At 43.8% G+C, this 18,388-nt stretch overlaps 2 protein-coding genes across 9 annotated transcripts in view; one reads left to right on the forward strand and one right to left on the reverse strand.

The window, feature by feature from the left end:
* Positions 1 to 274: 274 nt before the first annotated feature.
* tmem110l (transmembrane protein 110, like) lies at positions 275 to 10,091 on the reverse strand. The gene is made up of 8 exons (XM_046379701.1): positions 9,620 to 10,091; positions 6,540 to 6,588; positions 6,178 to 6,273; positions 5,958 to 6,079; positions 5,125 to 5,237; positions 4,214 to 4,297; positions 3,979 to 4,110; positions 275 to 2,324 (listed from the first exon to the last, which is right to left on the reverse strand). The coding sequence occupies exons 1-8, from the start codon at positions 9,807 to 9,809 to the stop codon at positions 2,196 to 2,198; spliced, it is 915 nt and encodes a 304-aa protein (XP_046235657.1). The 5' UTR covers positions 9,810 to 10,091; the 3' UTR covers positions 275 to 2,195.
* Positions 10,092 to 11,064: 973 nt separating this feature from the next.
* sfmbt2 (Scm like with four mbt domains 2) overlaps positions 11,065 to 18,388 on the forward strand; it is a 44,556-nt gene continuing 37,232 nt past the window's right edge. For 2 of the 8 annotated variants that reach the window (XM_046379693.1, XM_046379699.1), the window contains exon 1: positions 13,217 to 13,461. The gene's annotated coding sequence lies outside the window, so the exon portion shown is untranslated. The other 6 variants (XM_046379696.1, XM_046379697.1, XM_046379700.1 and 3 more) reach the window with 6 other exon arrangements.

Below are 18,388 nucleotides of genomic sequence, written 5' to 3' on the forward strand. Positions count from 1 at the left end.
GTGGCTGGACATCACACCTGGTTACCACAGAGACCAACCCCCCGGTAACTAGCCCCCTTGTCCCAGCGCCAATGACTACACACACACACACACACACACACACACACACACATACACATACACACAACTCCATAGTCCTCCCTGTCATCAGCTGCAGGTCACAGGGCTGCTGGCTCCACCCACACAGGTGTGCTCTGGCCAGGTCCTGCTCATGTTGTCTGTCATCGCGCTGCCTCGCCGCGGCCGCCGCAGGAATTCAACACCAAACACCGGCTCGTGTGTCAGTCATCTTTATTCGCAGCACAGATTGAAGAGATACATTCGGTAAGAAGCACCGAGGCAGTTCACAGCCCGTTAACGTCACTTCAGGACGAGCTGTGCCGCTTTATCCACATGGCTTATAAAAAGAATATACAAATACACTGGAATACAAAATAAAACCTTACAGACGGAGTATGACAAGCCGTAGACCTTTACGAAGTCTGTACTGTAACAGAAGAATGGAAATAAACAGAATATATAAAGAAAAGTACATCAATCATGCACTTATTTACCTCCTGTAGTTTGGCGACGACTCAAAATTCATTTGCTTTATTCACTAAAAACTCCCATTTTCTAGTGCTGTTACCACAGACCGGACCACAATATATAAAGTCATATACATATAAAATATTAAGAGAATAAATAAAAAAAAATGTGCCATAAGTTTATCACACAGCTACTGTATCATCCCACTGAGGGCGTGGGGACCATGGAGGACCGGGGACATTCGTAGTGGGGGAGAAAAACGAGAGATTTTCAGAGTAAATTCATTAGAATTTGAGAAAAGAATTGTCAGAATGTTCCAAAAACAAAACTGAAATCTTATGAAAACACTAACAAGAATAAAGACAAACAGAGATTGATTCCACTTTCATATTTGTCCACTAAACATGAAGCCACAGCTTGGAGATTAGCTTAGCTTGGCACAAAGACTCAGTACGGCTTCCAGAACATTTGCTTGGCTGTGGTTCTGAATTCTATCATATTAGTGTTATTAAAAAATATTTAATTTCACCGTATTAAAGGACATAACATTCTGTGAAATTATAATACTTATAAGCAGGCTAGCTGTCCCTCTGTTTCCAGTCTTCATTCTAAGCTAAGCTAATCAGAAGCTGTCAGTGGCTTCATATTTAGCACAAAGACATGAAGGTGCCGTCAGTCTTCATCTTGTAAACTGAAGACTTTGCTCTTGTTATATTAATGTTTTCCTCACCAAATTTTCCTCCTAAAATCTGTAGATTTTTACTCAAAATTGTGACCGTGACTGCGATTATTCTGAAAATCTCCCAGCAGTGGCCCCAGTGCTCCATCGTAGACAGCAAACATAGTGTGAACTGGTCCTTTAAACCACAACATGAAACTACTTCCTGCCAACATACACATTATTTGAAAAAGCAGCCTGGAAAGAAGAATTACAAACGTCCCACACGCTTTCAACATGTTTGGTCTGTCATGACTGCAGCAGCCAAGTAAAGTCAACAAGTGTGTGGCTTTTAAAAACAAGACCAAAATCCGCCTTTCAACCTTAAAATGAGCAGCCAGAGGCAGAACATGGAGGAATTACTATAATTAAAAAGGTGGTTTTGAAGTGATTATATCTGACAGATTAAAATCTTAGAGCACTTACGTATATACTTTACTTACTCGCTCATCTTTGGAATATGATACGTGATAAATGAGCCTCTTTAGGGCAACATCATTCCCAAAAGTCCCCAGTGTGGAGATTTATTTCAGACTTCGTCATTACCGCCTGCATTTCACCCTGCGGCTGCTGCACTCCTTAATAATCTGTCTCCACACGCGCTCAGACGTGGTTCCTCTGATGTTCTGAGAGGCAGCAAGGTGAGAGGATAAAGAGCTTCGAGATCCATAAATGCTGTTTGATTTACACGCACACACACAGTCAGCTGTAAGTATTCACACGTCGGGTGCGGAGGAAGGCAGCTCAGGCTGCAGTGTTCACATTCACTGGTCACATGACCTTTAAATTGTACCTTCGCTTACAAGAAAGCTGATATTTGGACCTTTAATAACAATAATGATACAAGGTTTGATTTATCTTTTGCTCATATTTAGGCTCTTAAAGAGTGTTCTGTGTGTGTGTGTGTGTAGATCGTGGATGGACAGGTAGGAGGTCACATCACCTGGGTTCACACCACCACCCAGCTGGGTCTCAGTGGTCCTCCAGAATACTGCACATGGGGGACCGGTGCAACATCGCCGGGCTCTTCCTCTCCTTCTGAGGCCTCGTCCGTGTCGGTCTCGACGGCCAGCAGGACCTGAGAGAAGACCAAAGAGTCAGATAGACTCAGGCCACCACAGCACAGCACGAAACCATCAGCTAAAAGACACCAAGTTCTGCGTTCCCGACCTGAAGCGGAAAATATCCCCGCTTATTCGCAGCCTTGAAGACACTTTCCAACAGCAGTTCAAATCCCAAAGGAGCAAAATTCCACAACGATAACATCTAAGGCATTATAAAGCTCCATATGTTGTTTTATGTTAAGATCTGACATGTGGGAAAGCTGCTATGAAGTCTACTTTAAAGAGCAGAACAGTTTCAGATCTCACGATGAAGACGGGGGCAGCGAGTCTGAATTTTCCAAACTCTGCTCAGAATCTGTAAACTCACCGAATCTGAAAAGACAAAGTTAACATCCAACATTCATTTGGATGACATAACATCTGAGTGTGATCAGCTCCTCTGTAACGGCATTGTGACCACAGCTTCAACCGCCACCCCCACCTCATCCCAGTCAATGCGTCTCTATCTGCCGCCCTCCTCCACCTCACTCCGCTTTCCATAACATCAGCGCGTGGAAACAACTCCTAAATGTCACTTTTATTCCCGGGATGAAGGCTTGATTTATGGCTGCCTGGCAGAAGACCAGGGAAAAAGGAAAGAGGCGGGAGGGATAAACACTGCCGTCCCGCTGCACACCAGGGTCGTGCCGCCAACAGTCACTTGTCCTGGTGTCGATTGGTTAAATCTTTCCTGACGACGCTGGCTTCTGTGCAGGGGCAAAACTTGTTTCTTTGCTTACAAGACAGCTGATATGCGGAGGCTGCAAGGTAATTTTTAATATTTCATTTGTCACTTTTATCCACTTTTAAAAGTTTTGTTTAGATGTTTAAGCAACACAAACAAAACAGAAAAGCTCCGCATGAGTAATTACCACAAGAGAAAAAACACGTTGTGGTGATCGAAAAGGTTCACCAACATTATGATAACAGATGCTCTGCTTTTGTCCAAAAACTGTTCGCTTCTGCACAGACTGTAAAGTGAGACACTGTCCCACAAGAAAACCAGAATCCACCAACTCGATAATGAGGGTGGAGGACGGGGAGAAGAGTCTGACTCAGTGTTTCTAAGAACACCAGTCCTCTGCGCTCGTTCATCATTAAATCAAGTGTGGAGAGGAAATCCGTATGGCGTGTGTGGGCGTGTGTGTGCGTGTGCGTGTGTGCTCATCCTGCGCTTATCTCCCAAAACAGCAGGTGTGGTTGACACCCAGCGTGACCGTGTGGACACACCAACCATCAACCAGCATTTTCACACACATTAAAGTCTTTGCTCTCCATCAGAAAGGGAAGATGTTAAACTGTCACACTCCTGTTTGGGAACCGACTGCATCGCACGTTTCCATGACATCAGACGCGATCGTCCTTCAGGCCTGAGACTGCCAGAGTCTCAGATTCCCCCAAGTGGTCTGGACTTCTTTTAAACTTGTTTTTAGGATATTTACTCTGTTTTATTAAAACTTTGAACACCATTTGGAGTCTAAATAAAGACACACACACACACATGTTCTCCTAAATGTTTTCAACATGAATTATGAGTTAGTATCTCAGAATAACCACTTAGTATTCGAGGAACTCGTTCTTGTGTTCTCGTTCTTCTCAGCCTCTAGTACCAACATCATTTATTCTCACCTGCGACTCCTCGCTGTTTGACCACGGCAGCGAGTCAGCCTTCTTCACCGATTCGTCACACGAGTCGTCCAGGCTCTTCATCGACTTGTACTTCCTCATCATCAGGCTGTCCACCACCCAGAACATTATGGACTACCGGGGGGGAGGGGGGGAGACAGAGAGACAAAGTTTAGCTCACTTCTTATTAGACCTTAACAGTAACGTGTGACAGACAGATGGAGGCAGCGCGACTCACGTTCACTATGAAGGGCACGATGAGCATGACCAGCACGAGCTCCAGCTGCGGGTTAGCGATGTAGCTCAGCAACACCTCCTGCAGCTGCAGCAGGAGAACGGAGGGTTTAACACCCTGACAACAACGATGTCACACACAAGGCCTTACAATCAGCTGACTATACTTCCTCTGAACCCAAAAAGGTACGTGATTAAACTACAATACCACATCTTTAGCATCTTTCAGTAAAAAGCTCAATTCCTCTAATATTATGAAGTCTGGTATGAACATATTTCTAATAACAGAATCCCTTCCACGCCACAGTTTCGAGGTGGACACCCAAGATTAGCGTGAAACAACCAGAAAACAGGAAGACGCAGACCGAAGAACGCAGGGACACAACTCTACTCTCAACTTCCCCACACCAGAAGAAAAGCGCTACTATTAATAATACTCTAATTTATAATTAGACTTTGTCAAAGAGCATGGGGACAACTGGAACATGCTTCTATCTGGAAGCTAAAAAAAAAGGAATTAACAAACAAACTTTCTTTTTATCCTTTTTAGAAAGGCACATGTTGCTAAAGGAAGAGCTAATTTGAATAAAAAAATATGACCCCCCTGTACTGATGTCATGCAAACAAACCGTCCTTCAAATGCATCCACTTTGCCTCCATGTTTACATTAGAGTCAAAAGGAAAGTCATTCTGTGTCCGAGTCTCGATGACTTTCATCTGCCAGAGAAAAGGCTGGAAGACTATTAAAATCTGCTGATTTTCTCATGTAGTCTGGTTGAACAGGGTCACTTTGGGATGCCGACGTGTTCTGTTTGTTACAATAAAATGAGATTTTCCCTCCAAGTTAGAACTATGATAAAGTCACAGGGTGCCATCTTTCCACAGGACCTGAACGCAGCTGCACAATCTCCTTACTTTGGACCATCCGGGGACGAGCAGCACCAGGCTGATCACACCTTTCTCCAGCACCATGATGAGCAGGTAGATGCCGCACTGCCCCAGCCACGCTGCTGCCTGGGGAGGGTCACCTGAGGGTGGAGGAGAGGCGGAGGAACATCAGCCAAGTGGCTATCTCATACACTTACATCATTTCTTTGCACATACGTGAGATTTCAAGCACAGCCCGTCACTTGTGGAGCCCAATATTTCATCTAGATAATTAAATAGGCTTTCCAGGCTTTGCCTGAACCTTTCCAGAAGGTGACACAGGTGTCTCAACAAGCAGACACAAAGGAGGACAGTCTGTCATTAAGACAGGAAGGAGGGAGGAGGAAGACGCACAGACAGACAAACCACTGATCATCATTTCGGTGTGTTCCTGGAGCTCAGATGCTGCATTATTCATGAACACAGACAATCTCTGAAGCTTTAGTTTTTCTCTTCAAACAGAACGAGGGAATCAAACGTAAACTCGACCCTGAGCATAAAAGAGAATAATCAGTTTCTGTTTCAGTGAGATTTTCCCTCACAAAAGGAAGGAACGCAGAAGAAAAACCAACAGTAGTGTGAGTGTAAGAGCCGGCCTGGAGTTAAACCCTCGCTGATGCCACTGGAAATGTTTTCCAGGTGGGGTTGCAGCTGGAGATGCTGGCTCCACTGCATGTGCGCCTCCTGTGGGTCTACAGGGCCCTCCGGTGGCAGAAACCAGAGCTGCATCTTAAGTGTCATTTTCCTTTGCTGACAACTCAAGCACTTGAACGTTTTGTGGCAAAAGAAGATCAGCTCAAAGCAAACGACTTTTCACTCACCGTATTCTCCAAACATGAGCAGCGTCCACTGCTTGTACTCCACCAGTTTGGACACCAGCTTCACAGCCAGCCAGATGACCAGCATCCCCAACGTGGCGTCCAGCAGGAAGTTCATCAGGTACCTTTGGACAAAAAAAAGGATAACGACGTTCTCAGTGAGACGTCTCTGACAGCCGAACCTCGTCTCAACGCGACTTGTTTGTGCTAATCAGTGACTCACAGGGAGCATGGGTCCTCTTTGGTGAGCGTGGACAGGAAGACGTTGGCAAAGTGAATGAAAAGAGCACCAATGGCTTGCTTGGATGTGTCGAAAAACCTGGAAAAGAGAGAACGAACAACGTTGAGACTCTTTTTTGCAGATTTGACTTCTTCATGTCTGCAGCCAACATAGGAGATGAATTTTGAAATTAATTATCCTGTATGAAAATGTGAAGCTTTTCAATGTCCAAATTGGTTTATTTTATCGATGCTTGACAAACATTTCTTTATTTTAACAGACTTTACTTGTCCATTCAAGTGTGTAAACTGTGAGACTGTAGGCCAAGTCAAAGTAGGAGAGAAAACTTCTTTAAAGGTTCTGACCAGATCCTCCACGGCCGTCGGATGCCCACAGGCTCCCGGAACCTCTTCACTGCAGACAAACAAGAGATCAATCAATCAACAGCATTCACACTGAACCAAGTAACAGTTTCTTCGCAGCTTGTTTGACCTCCACAGTGGTCTTAGTCTCTCTGCAGGGCAAGTGGGGGGGTGAGGACAAATGGATCGACCTTGTTTCACGCAGCCACAACACTTCATCGTCCCCACAGGGCTCAGGGCGAACAGACGCCCACTGTTCCTCTATCTCGCCATCTCACAAGGTCAGAGAACATGACTCAGCATGTGAAAACAGGACTGAGACTTCCTGCAGACGTGTTTTCCTTCTGTGAACTCCCAGTTGTTCCTGGTGGAGTTTATTTTGGTGTTTAGTATGAAGTGTGATTTAAAAGCATCTGACCTACAAAGGAGAGAATCAGTATTCATACTTTTCCAGAATTCAGAGCGTTTTTTGAGCCATTTAAGGTGGCTCCATCTGGATTGTTTTACAGCAATTAGTCAGCAACGTTGGTTATCAATTCAAAGGTTTAAGTCATTCATAAAGCAACATTTATTGATTCCAGCTTCTCAAAAATTGAAGATTAGCTGCTTTTCTCTGTTTATATCCTTGTAAACTGAATATCTTTGGATTTTGGACTATTGATCTGACACCACAAGATATTGTCCCTTTGAGCTTCAGGAAACTGTGACGGATGTTTTTCATTCGTGTATATACTACATACTCTGTTATTTTTTTATTATTTTTTGTGGGGAAATTACTTTCTACTTTTGTATGCTTCCTTGTATTGCAACCCTGGCACAACAATTTCCAGCGGGATCAATAAAGTTCTTATCTTATCTTATCTTATTCAAGTCCAGATTTATTTCCTCCAAGCTGTGAGGATGCTGGATGCACAAATAAACTGGATTAAAGAAGCAGTTTACCCAAAAATGATCACCAGTTCCTCACCCACACGCTGATGGAAAGTCAGGTGAAGTTTCTTAGTCCACAAAACATTTCCGGAGCTTCTGCTTTTAAATGTCAATAAACATTTTTGGAGTGAGGAGACAATGACTACATTTTAATTTCTAGGTGAACTGTTCCCTTAAGTTTATTTAAAGCATGTTTTTTTTGTCATGATAGACTGGAAAAACAGAAATTGCACAAACTGGCACCAGAGCAGATTTCTCAACATTTGTTCTGAAAGTCAGTTGGCCAACAAACGTCTCACTTCACAAACATGTTAAAATTTACCCGCCCTTAAACATACACTTTTGCTTTGAAAAGCTGTGGTGGCCACTCAGCCTTCATTTGGATTATGTGAGCACAGCAATAATGGCAAATCAATGGAGGGAAACTCCCAAAAATAGCTTTGGGGAAGAGCACTGCAAACACAGAGCAGCACAGGGGCGCTCGGTGCAGGCTCGGCTCTCACTTGGCATACCGCCACTGTGATCATAGCTGAAGGGCTCTTATTGCTCTGCTGCACACAAACATAATTTGGTGTAAATATTAACAGATGCATGTGCACTGACCAAGAACGACACTCGTGCTGAGAGCAGGAAAGGGGGGGGGGGGGGGGGGGTATTGATTTCTCCACTAATAAGTAACTGAGTGGAGGTTAGAGCTCATTGATCTCACTCACCCTCAAGGCCTGGCCTAATTCTGCAACACTTCACTGCTATGAGTCTTCAACTGCTCTGAACCCGCCCGCTTGAATAGCTGATGAAATCAACACGACTGCACTGACCTTTTGAAAGTGCACTAATTATTAGAGCAAACGCCAAAAGGCTCATGGAATAAGTGAATTTGTGTATTTGAGCATTTCAGTGTAGCATTTTGGCATTTAAGTGGCATTTAGTCCACAGAAGTCATAAGGAAATCATCACTGGACACGTGAGGTTAAATTTGAGGGCTTGTGCATGAAAACAAACCATAACAAGCTTCAACTGAAGGAACAGGATGCAGTTTTTAGAGACACCTTTAAGCTATAACTGCTGCAGCCGCTTTAAAAATACCCCGTGGTGCCGAAACTGCTGAGATGCCCAGCATTCTCCAAGTCAGCTGCCACTGAATCACAAGTTGTTTAGCTGTCAATGGCCATTGTTCACAGTGAATCCACACACTGCCTTTAAAGTGCCATCTTATTTCCACCCTCAGCAATGCACTCAAAAAAAAATTCTAATATGTTTGCCTTAAAGCTGCCTACAAGGTCAAAACTACTAGTTACAAGGCTGCATCATATTTAAAAACCTGCAGAGACACATTCATTATGGAGTTCAAGTTTCTTTAAATAAATCATGACAGATGCCTTGAACAGCAGCCAGTATTCTGTTTATTGTGTATGAATTTTAAATTTCACTGAATAAACATATGGAGATTTTACACTGTTGGCAGGCTTAACAGGCTAGAGCGAGGATGTCCTGGATCCAAAACCTGCCATTCTGCCAGAGGGAGAGAAGTCATGACACTTCCTTTAAGAACATCGCAATTTGTGATGCTACTTCGCTAATAGGTACTCATATTGATAACATTTGGTATAATTATTTATTCATTGGTAAGGTTGGTCTTAATAGCAAATTCGGCGCACAGCTCTATTACAAACCGCAGACAATTTTATAGAAATGTGCACTTACGTAAATGGTGCACACACATCGCTACCACTTGTGGCAACGCTACATTTTGAAGACGTGGAAGATATTCACCGCGTTAGCAATTAAGAAAAGAGCTGAAATACCTTCATAATGTGTTATGTTTACAGAACCAAAGTCACGCCGGAATATCATGATAACCCTTATTGGCCAAACTATGTGTTAACTGTGCCAAATTTCTGTATGTCTTCTTGACAAAAGGCAACGCAATATTAGATTAGTATATTTGTCGGTGGAATTTGGAGCCGAGCTAATGAAGAGGTCTGCGGAAACAAACGTCAACAAATCGCCACGTGGACTAACGTATCCCTTTGAAAAGCAAGTTCCTGCCCGTTGTCTTTCGTGCATCCTCCCCGTGAATAAACACAATAAGAGTGTGGAGCTGAATGTGTCTTAGGAGACAAGAACCACCCGACGTTTGTAACGTGACTTACACATCAGCGTACTGAAGGCAACGATAGCCAGGAGTCCCTGGATCAAGACGCCGAACCTGTCCGTCAGAGCTCCGTTATCGCAGCCGTGAGGATTCGCCTTGTTGATGTCGGACATGTTGGTGACTTCAAAATCATCACCGTCCAGGAATCTTTTCACCAGAAAGACCCCGCTGTATCCGTACATGTCCATGTTGACACGATAAAAACAGGACGGCGGCTGGAGACAAAAGGAGCACTCCCTCGGTGGGCAAAGGAGGACTTAATCGTTCTTAACTCGAGAAAAACAAACCGCCAGATTTTAACTTCCGGCGATCGATTCAAGTTAAATGTTTTCCTTCAGTGTTTCCAGAGGCTGATGCTGCATCTTATGATGCACAAACAAATAAGATCGATTATCTGACTCACATCCATGTTTGTCACAACGAAAACACGGAACCCAAAGGTCAAGCAGCCCAAGCGGGAAGGCTAACTTCCTGTAGATATATTTCAGCATAAAAGTCACCAGCTTTTTCTCATGGAATGGCTTCAGAGAAATACAAAATGACAGTGACGAGATTGTTACTTGTATTTTTAGGCTATGCAATCTTAAATGTCAGCATTTTGTCAGATCTCTCTTCGCGCATAAAGATTCATCAGCAGATAATGTTTTTATTAGTTAAAAGTTAAATTGAAAAATAAAAGAGCCTAATAAAAACAACAAGCAATCAAACACAAAACATAGTTATACATACTAAATAACACACAGGTTGCAGTCACCTATATTTTTCATTTTTAGGTGACACAGTCAACAGTCTTTCCTAAACATTAATTCTAAATATTAATTATTCCTAAATTGCATAAAATATCTGTCATCTGCAAATTATAACAGAATACAAACATATTGCTGACATTCGGTTCCAGTCCTTTTTAATATTTTGCATTGTAAATCATGCTCTTAGCTCACTGCCCCCTTCTTAATATTGTTAACTGATGATTATAGTATAATTTTATCTTTTTATCTTCTGTCTGCAATTGTTTATGCTGCTCTCTTGATCAAGCGTCCCTTGCAAAGGAATCCCCCCTCGTCATATAAAACAAAAACATCTCAATCAACCTTAGAAAAAAGCCAACAACTTAAACCTTAAACCTCTTGACTCCGATTTCCAACTTTATATTTTGAAGGGGCGTTCACCTAGCTTCCTGTCGCGGTTCGCCTAATTTGACCGCGCGGGCAGAATTTCTTGAATGTGCGCGAGGCCGCCTCAGAGCCTCATTTACGTTGTTGTTTGTTTGTAGTGCGCGAGACGAGGGCCCACCAAGCAAATCGTCGCCTCGCGTGAAGATGTCATAAATGAAATGTTCAGGTTCAAAGTCTGCCAGCCGCAGGTCCTCCCTCATCAAAATACTGGGCTGCATTTAGACTTAGACCTAATACACTCGTGGGAGGCGGAGATGGTGTGTGTCAAATGAGTTCCAGTTTAGAGACTGTGGAGGATCGCACACGTGGAGCCTCACAGGTGAGCACTGAGCCAACAGGTAGGCCTGCAGTATGCAGCTCAGTGAAGGCTGGATGCTATATGAAACGATATGAGCAGAAGTGGCCAAATTCTTTACTGAGTTTGGCTCTCAAATGACGCCAGTAGCCACGAGTTGCTTGAATAAACTGAGCACCGCCACATCCAGTAGCGGACATGAACGACAAATGCGTGAATGTATTCCCACGCACGAACTGACAACAAGGTCTCCTCCGGCTCAGACAGAAGGTTTGGACACCGTAACCTGAAGACACATCTGAAGACTTTGGAATCAAGCATAACCAAACCAAAGCCTGTCTGAGTACAGAAAGCCCTCGGACTGGTTCTCAGAAGAACAAGGTCATGATTTTACTATGACCCGGTATAACCTGAATGGTTTATTGCCAAAATGTGAGCCTGCACCCTTCGCACAGGTCGCGTGTGTGCGTGCGTGTGTGTGGTAGCCTAATCCTTCCTCCCGCGTGCTTGGAAAAGCCTCTTCTCTGGCAGATTAACGGAGCACGGCGCACGCTCCGACCATCTGTTCCTCCAGCGGCATCACACCGGCACGAGCGGGCGTCCCCGTCCCGCGTCTTCACGAGCCCTCACCTAACGCATGCGCGGCCGTAAATACAACACCTAACTTCCCACTTCGTTCAGCCTCATCCCTTTAATGACGTGGTGACCCCTCAGGTTTTGGAGAACCTTTAGGTGGTTTGAGAACCTCATGCCTTGAAACCAACATTTAAAGAGAAATACCCTGAATCCCTCATCTCCAAAGCAGGCTGCTCGTACTGATCTGTTTATTTGTTTGCCTTCACACGTCGTTTCCTTTTAAACGTACCATTTACAAACTTCTGATCTGTACGACGAACAGAAAATCTTTTTTTTTTATTATTTACCTCATATGAACGAATATGAAAGCCATATGCTGAAACAACAAACAAACAGACAAATAAGGGAAGACATAACATGGTGGTATACAAACACAGACCAACTCACGTGACCTGCTGAGAAATTTTTGCTTCATTAACTTGCCCGGGTTTTCGGTGAAAGTCGGGTATTTTTCGGGGGGTTCCCAGGGAGATGTGTGTGACTAAACAGGCTTCCCTGGGTGGACAAAAAGACTTCTGAGTTTCTTTTGTGACACAGAAAGCTCGCGAGGAACTTCCTACTTTCAACGGAACTCGATTCTTTAATTTAATCTAAGTCTTGAGCAAATGTCCCAGCAAACCTCGTGTTTCAGCCCGCCGGTGGTAAAGATGGAGCTTTCAGGAGGTTTCATTTTCTGTAGGCATTTTCACACCGAGAGTTCAGAGAGGTTCCGCAGCCCAACACCTTCAAGGCCTACACTGCTCCGTAACTGGGGCTCTTCTTACGGGTTGTTGTGCTAAAATGTGTCTGTTTATTTGTCTTTGTGAAAACATGTTCCAGTCTTTGTCTGCCTGTCAGCTGTGGTGCAATGCGCTCCTACCACTAGAGGATACTGTTGACTTTGATAAGAGATGGCCCCTTTTGAAAAATAATACAATCTCAGGCTATTTCCCAAGTGCTGTTTGGAGAAGAGTGATTGCCAACTAAATAGAAAAAAAAAAATTCAAAGTGGAACAAAAAGAAATGGGCCAAAAACAAAAAGAAAAAAAAGGAAAAGGTTATACACGATCATAAATTTGGTGTGTTGACTTTTTATTCAAGCACAGGAGCAGCTAATGATGTTGTGTTGCTGCTGTAGCTACACGTCTTTACAACATTACCCGTTTAATTGTTTTAATTATTATACGGTCCTAGCGTTTCTTCCTTTTAATAATAGCGGGGTAAATATTGGCTGTTTGATAAAATAACTGCCTGTAAACATCGAAAAACGACTGGTTCAATTTAATTTTAACTACCAACGATGATTGATTGATGTACATATTAAAGCAGACACCTTTAGCTTAATACTGTTACATCAGAATAAGCTTTAAAGCGCATAAAAGCAGGGTTTGGTTGTGTAACACGCAGTTTTCCGCTGTGGTGTATTTGGTTTAGTAGGCGTCCACTGAACTTCAGTTCCCTATTTATACCAGGCAGAAGAAACACTTTTTTCGCCACTGCACTGAAAGATTTTGAAGGAGTTGGCTTGAAAATATCTGTAGATGTTTCTGGACATGCGCAGATGGGAGATGCCATATTGGAACGGGGGCAGCAGCAGCAGCAGCTGAACGACGTCGCTCGCGTTGCTGTGCTGGGGCTCACGCGAACGAGGAGAAGAGAGAGAGGGAGAGAGAGAGAGAGATAGAGAGAGAGAGGGAGAGAGGAAAAAAACAGAGGGGGTCTCGAGAAGGAGAGGCGACAAAAAAACTTGGACAGGTAAGACAGGTGACGGCTCCAGCGGTCTCGGCAGGCTTTTCCGTGGTTGCTGCGTTTTCTTCTGTGTTCGTTATGTCGACGAAATAAACACCGGCAGAGTTATTCTTCTCCCCTTCGCTAGGAAAAAAAGAAAACAACACAAAAAAAATCCGACGTGCTCCCGAGGCGGTTTCTGTAGAAACGAGAGAATAGTCGCGAGCGTTCGTCCACGAGCTCCAAGTTGTTCAAAGTGTCTCTCACGCGCTGTAATTAAGAGCTTTCACTGGCGGAGAGGACGCTGTCTCGAGGCACTCGTGGTAATACGGTTTATTGCGTTGTTTTCTCCTCACTGTTTGTGTCTGTCACGCAATTAACTGTTGTGGGGAAAATTTCTAACAATGTGTACGGAAAGCCGCAGAGTCACATTTCGTACGTTATTTTAAGGTGTTTTTAATGTTGCGTTTGGAAGACTGCGACGCATTTTCTGTTTGATGCGAGCACGAAGTTGTTTTTTACGGGCGAACGTTGGGAAATGACTTATTGCAGTTATTTGCCTGCAGATGAGTCATTTTGGGATTTTTTTCGTCACCCTTAGGTGCGTAAAAGCCATCGGAAAATACCGGACACTGCCAAAATGTCAAACCACTTTCAACATGGCGGGTTATGGTGCTCAGAGGGGGAAAACTGTGCCTTAAAATCTTTGAACGAGGAAAAAATAAAACGATGGCAGATAAGGCGCCCCGTTCGGTTTCTTTTGATGGACACACACGAGATTTAATCAATTAAATTCAAAGTGTGCATTTGGCAATTCCGTGGGAGTTTTTTTCCGCTGCAGTTTTGAGTGTGCAAAGTACATGACCGGAGTGGCAGCCAGCCTGCTGGTCGGCTACACCCCTCACAGCCTCATCTTCCTTATGTGCACTTAACGTTTCCTCTTTCACTTTTATCCTAAAATGCTCTTACTCGTGCGGCACGTCCGTTTCTAGATCACTTTTTTTTTTTTTTTTTTTAAATCTGATTGATATCGTTTTTCCAAACAAAACCCGACAGCAGGATGATTTAACTCCACCTTGTTGCCTGCAGTCTTAGATTAATATGTTGATGACTGCACAGTCGGACGAGACCTTTTTCCCCAGTTTATTGTGTCTCTGTGGATAAATTTGCTACGATTAAGCAGATAATTGGATTAAACCGCGCGTATCTGTGTAATTATTTCTTTTTTTCAGGCGGGTCTGCAAATCCGGGGTCTTACAGCTTTGCGTTATTCGAGGATTCCTCGTCCAGATTAAATTCGTCACCATAATGAACAATAAGGACTGCACGTTGTGGAGCCGGCGATAGACGTCCATGTGCAATGAATAAATCATGCTCTTAGACTTGTTGTTGCTCTAAAGATATTTTTCACGGAGCTGCGAGTGGGGATGGGTGAGATAAAGAAATGCAGAAAAAAAGGAAGCACTTTACTGGTGGCTTGGACTGTGGGCTTTTTGGCAATTTGTTTGATCATTTTGCATTGTGTGCTAATCTTCTGGTGAATGTTGCTTAAGAAAGACAATCACACAGTGAGCAAGTCTGCAGAGAGAAGGCAAGACAGGCAAACAGAGAGAAAATAATGAAGGCAGGATCCTTCTGTCCTTCTGCTGTTTGCTGACCAACTCTCAGCCTGTATGTGAGTAAAGGGGGGACTCGGGCAAATGTCAGGTTTGGCCTCTCCTGCTTTCAGATGGTGTGTAACGTGTGGAGCACATGTGTCGTTGATGTTGAAATAAGAAAACTCGGGGCCGAGGGAGTTTCCCCCCGCCGGCTGCTGTTTTCTCCTCCTGTTCTTTTGTGGTCCACCAGGCACGGTTGCTGTTTGCACTTTATCATTTGATAGTTGGCTGATCTGTGGGAGTTTTTTGCAGGCTGTCGTTATTGGGCACGTAGCACACTGGCTGCATTGTGTACACATCTGTGTTAAAAAACTGTTGGAATCGAGAGGAGGAAACAGAGGACAAATTGTTATAACAAGACCTCCCGTTGCCAAGAGGAAACAACTCTTGGATGGGTCTAAAAGAGGAGAACCTAATAGGGAGTAATGCAATAAAACCCAAGCCCGTGCAGTGGTAGTTAATCTCCTAAATCCCCCATTAAATCTTTGGCATGGATGGGTTTAGGGAAAGGCAGGAGGACAACATGTGGATGCCCTGCGTCCCACCAGGGGCTAATCAATACTAAGAAAAAAAAAAACCCCTCTCAATCTGAGGGGCACAAATGTCCTGCGTCTGAGATTAACTCTCCCAGACCAGCTTAATCCCCCGGGGCCCAATCTGGGCTGCTTCCTCCAGGACGCTGCAGGGCCCTGTAAGCTTCATCAAGTACAAATGCTGAAGTCCAATGAACAAAAAAAAAAAAAAACAGCTCCTGAAAGTCTGCTTGTTTAAGAGATAAAGACCGAGTCAAACAGCTGACATTGACACACACGCTTTGTGAACGAAAGCCTGCGGAGGATTTTCTGTCCCTGAGGGTTATTAAACTCGTTTAACCAGCGAGGGACCACAACGAGAAGAAGCTCGACGAGCTTTCGGGAGCTGCAGATGACACAAGTTGACTTTTTATGGTATTGTCTGCTAATGATTAATGATATTGTTCTGAAGGAGGAGGGTTTAGTAGTAAAATTACAGTTCTCTTGTGTGTGGTCTTAACCTCTTCAGACTGGCTGGAGAATCCATTGTACAGGTCCCGTAATGGGAGAAATATATATATTCTTAATGCCTATGTGTGCAAATGTGGGTCAGCTTTGTGTTTACACAATGAGAACATTCTTGAAGACCTTGGGGAACTGTATTAACTTGATAAGAAGGGTGAAATATGTGACCTTTGAAATTCCAGAGGACATCCAAAAGTTTGTGAAAACAACAAATATATCAGGGTGAATTTGAGGGAAATGAGCAATGCAGTTCATAAGTATTTGGACAATGACACATTTCCTGTTTTTTTGGCTCTGTCTTCCATCGAGCACATTGGATTTGAAATGAAACAACTTTCAGATTTTCTGCAATGAGTAATCGGTGTGGAACCGACAGCCTGTTTTTTAAATGCAGAATGTCTTCAGTTTCTGGACAGCGCAGGAGGACAATGATAGGGCTGCAGTTCCTGCACTTTTCATCTGGCGTGGTTGTTAAAACCCTCAAATTAAAGCTCAAAGTCAGCACTTTAACCGCACAGTCTTTGTTTCATTTCATTTCTCTTCACTGTGCTGCAGTTTAGTTTCAAAGCAATGCAAAAATCTTTGAGAGCTCCACAACACCTCCAGCTAACAGTCACTTCACTGAGAATCCATCTGCTCATTTTATTTTCGATAAATCGTTTAGTGTTTTAATTTTCAGAAAATAGCTATAAATGTTCCCAGAGCTGAAGGTGGTGTCTTTAAATTGCTTAACCCATGTGATCAGCTGCCCCCAAACCTAAAAATATTCAGTGTGTGATGATATAAAAACAGAAAAAGCAGCAAACTGTCACTTCGGAAACTGGAACCAGTGAAGGTTTCTCTTTCATAAAAGATAAATTTAATGCTGCTTGGCTAACTGATTAATTTGCTGTTTGGATTAACATCAGTTTCTGCTTGATTTGTCTCTGAAATCTTTTGATATGCCACTCAGTCTTCAAAGAGCCATCAGATGCAGAATATCTGAGCGATGCTGTGAGACAACAAAAAGACACTTGAGGGGAACTTTAAGGGAGAAAAACCAGGTTCAGGTGCTCCACTGCGAAACCCCCCCACCCCCCCTTTTGATACCAGCGCTTAACGAGTTTTAATGAATGCTGTTGGAGGACTGCATGCTGACGACAGCGATGTGTCAGTGCTGCTGCTGGAGATTGTGGGGCACTTGGGCAAGAAACACTGATAGGCTGCGAGGGTGGAGGAGGAGGAGGAGGAGGAGGAGGAGGAGGGCAGCAGCGGACGGCGTCATGTGAGCCAAATTAGCTCAGCTTGTTGTTTACGCAATGGATGTTTGCTGGAGCCACCGAGGGACGTCAGGGGTCTGTGTGGTGGTGGAGTGGTGGCACACACACACACACACACACACTCGGGTGGTGGTGCAGACTGTCTCTGTAGCCTCACAGTTCTGTAAATACACTCAGCTCAACAGCAGCCTGAGTATGGTGTGTTTGTGTTTTTATTTTCTTGGAATTTCAAGGATTTCTCAGGCACGAGACTTAGATCTATTTTCATCAGACAACTACTGTTGGATTCTCACGTTTTTCATCTGGTTCCCGTCTTTTTGCCACTGAGAGCACTTCAGGATGGATAGCTGGCCTGCTCACAGAATAAGGATATTTTCTGCTCTTTTGGATGTTGATTTCAAAGTTGAGGGCGTCAGACCGATCCCGGAGTTGTTTTCGGCTCGACTGAGCGTCAGTGTGTGACGGCGGCGTGCCTCTGTGTTAATTGCCAGGTTGATGAAAGCGGGTGGAAGTCAAGGAACGAGTCAGCGGTGATGTGACTGTGCGACCGATTGTAGGACCAACCGCCAGGCGAGTGACAAACAGGATGTGCTGTAGTGAAGATTATTTATTTTTGGGTCTCTTAGACTAAAAAAAAAGTCCATTAAAAGTTATTTTCCATAAAGTCCTTTACATAAGTCAAAGATAATAACCTACTCTGGAGTCGATATGTGTTATAGACAAAATGGTCTGCAGACTAACTGATAATGAAAGCCCAAAGTTGCAGCCGAGGTTTGACTCTGCTGTATGCAGGTAACTGGAAACAGATTACGTAGATTATATCAGATTATATACGTACTCTGTCCCAGATGGGTGATTCAAACCTGGGGCCCGGGCCTTTTAAACGGGACACAGGGTGATTCGAAATGAAACAATCAGTTAACATCAGAAGAAATGATTAGACTTTCGTGTTTGTTTACTGTTTAGACCTTCACATTGTGACTGTGCTGTTAGCGAGACG

Source organism: Scatophagus argus, chromosome 22, assembly GCF_020382885.2.
Source record: "Scatophagus argus isolate fScaArg1 chromosome 22, fScaArg1.pri, whole genome shotgun sequence".
Lineage (NCBI taxonomy): Eukaryota > Metazoa > Chordata > Actinopteri > Scatophagidae > Scatophagus > Scatophagus argus.

Coding starts and splice junctions, on each gene's coding strand:
- tmem110l (XM_046379701.1), bottom strand. CDS start 9,809: ATGGACATGTACGGATACAGCGGGGTCTTTCTGGTGAAAAGATTCCTG. Junction 6,589..9,619: donor TGCCTTCAGTACGCTGATGT/GTAAGTCACGTT, acceptor GTTTGTCTGCAG/TGAAGAGGTTCCGGGAGCCT. Junction 6,274..6,539: donor CGACGGCCGTGGAGGATCTG/GTCAGAACCTTT, acceptor TCTCTTTTCCAG/GTTTTTCGACACATCCAAGC.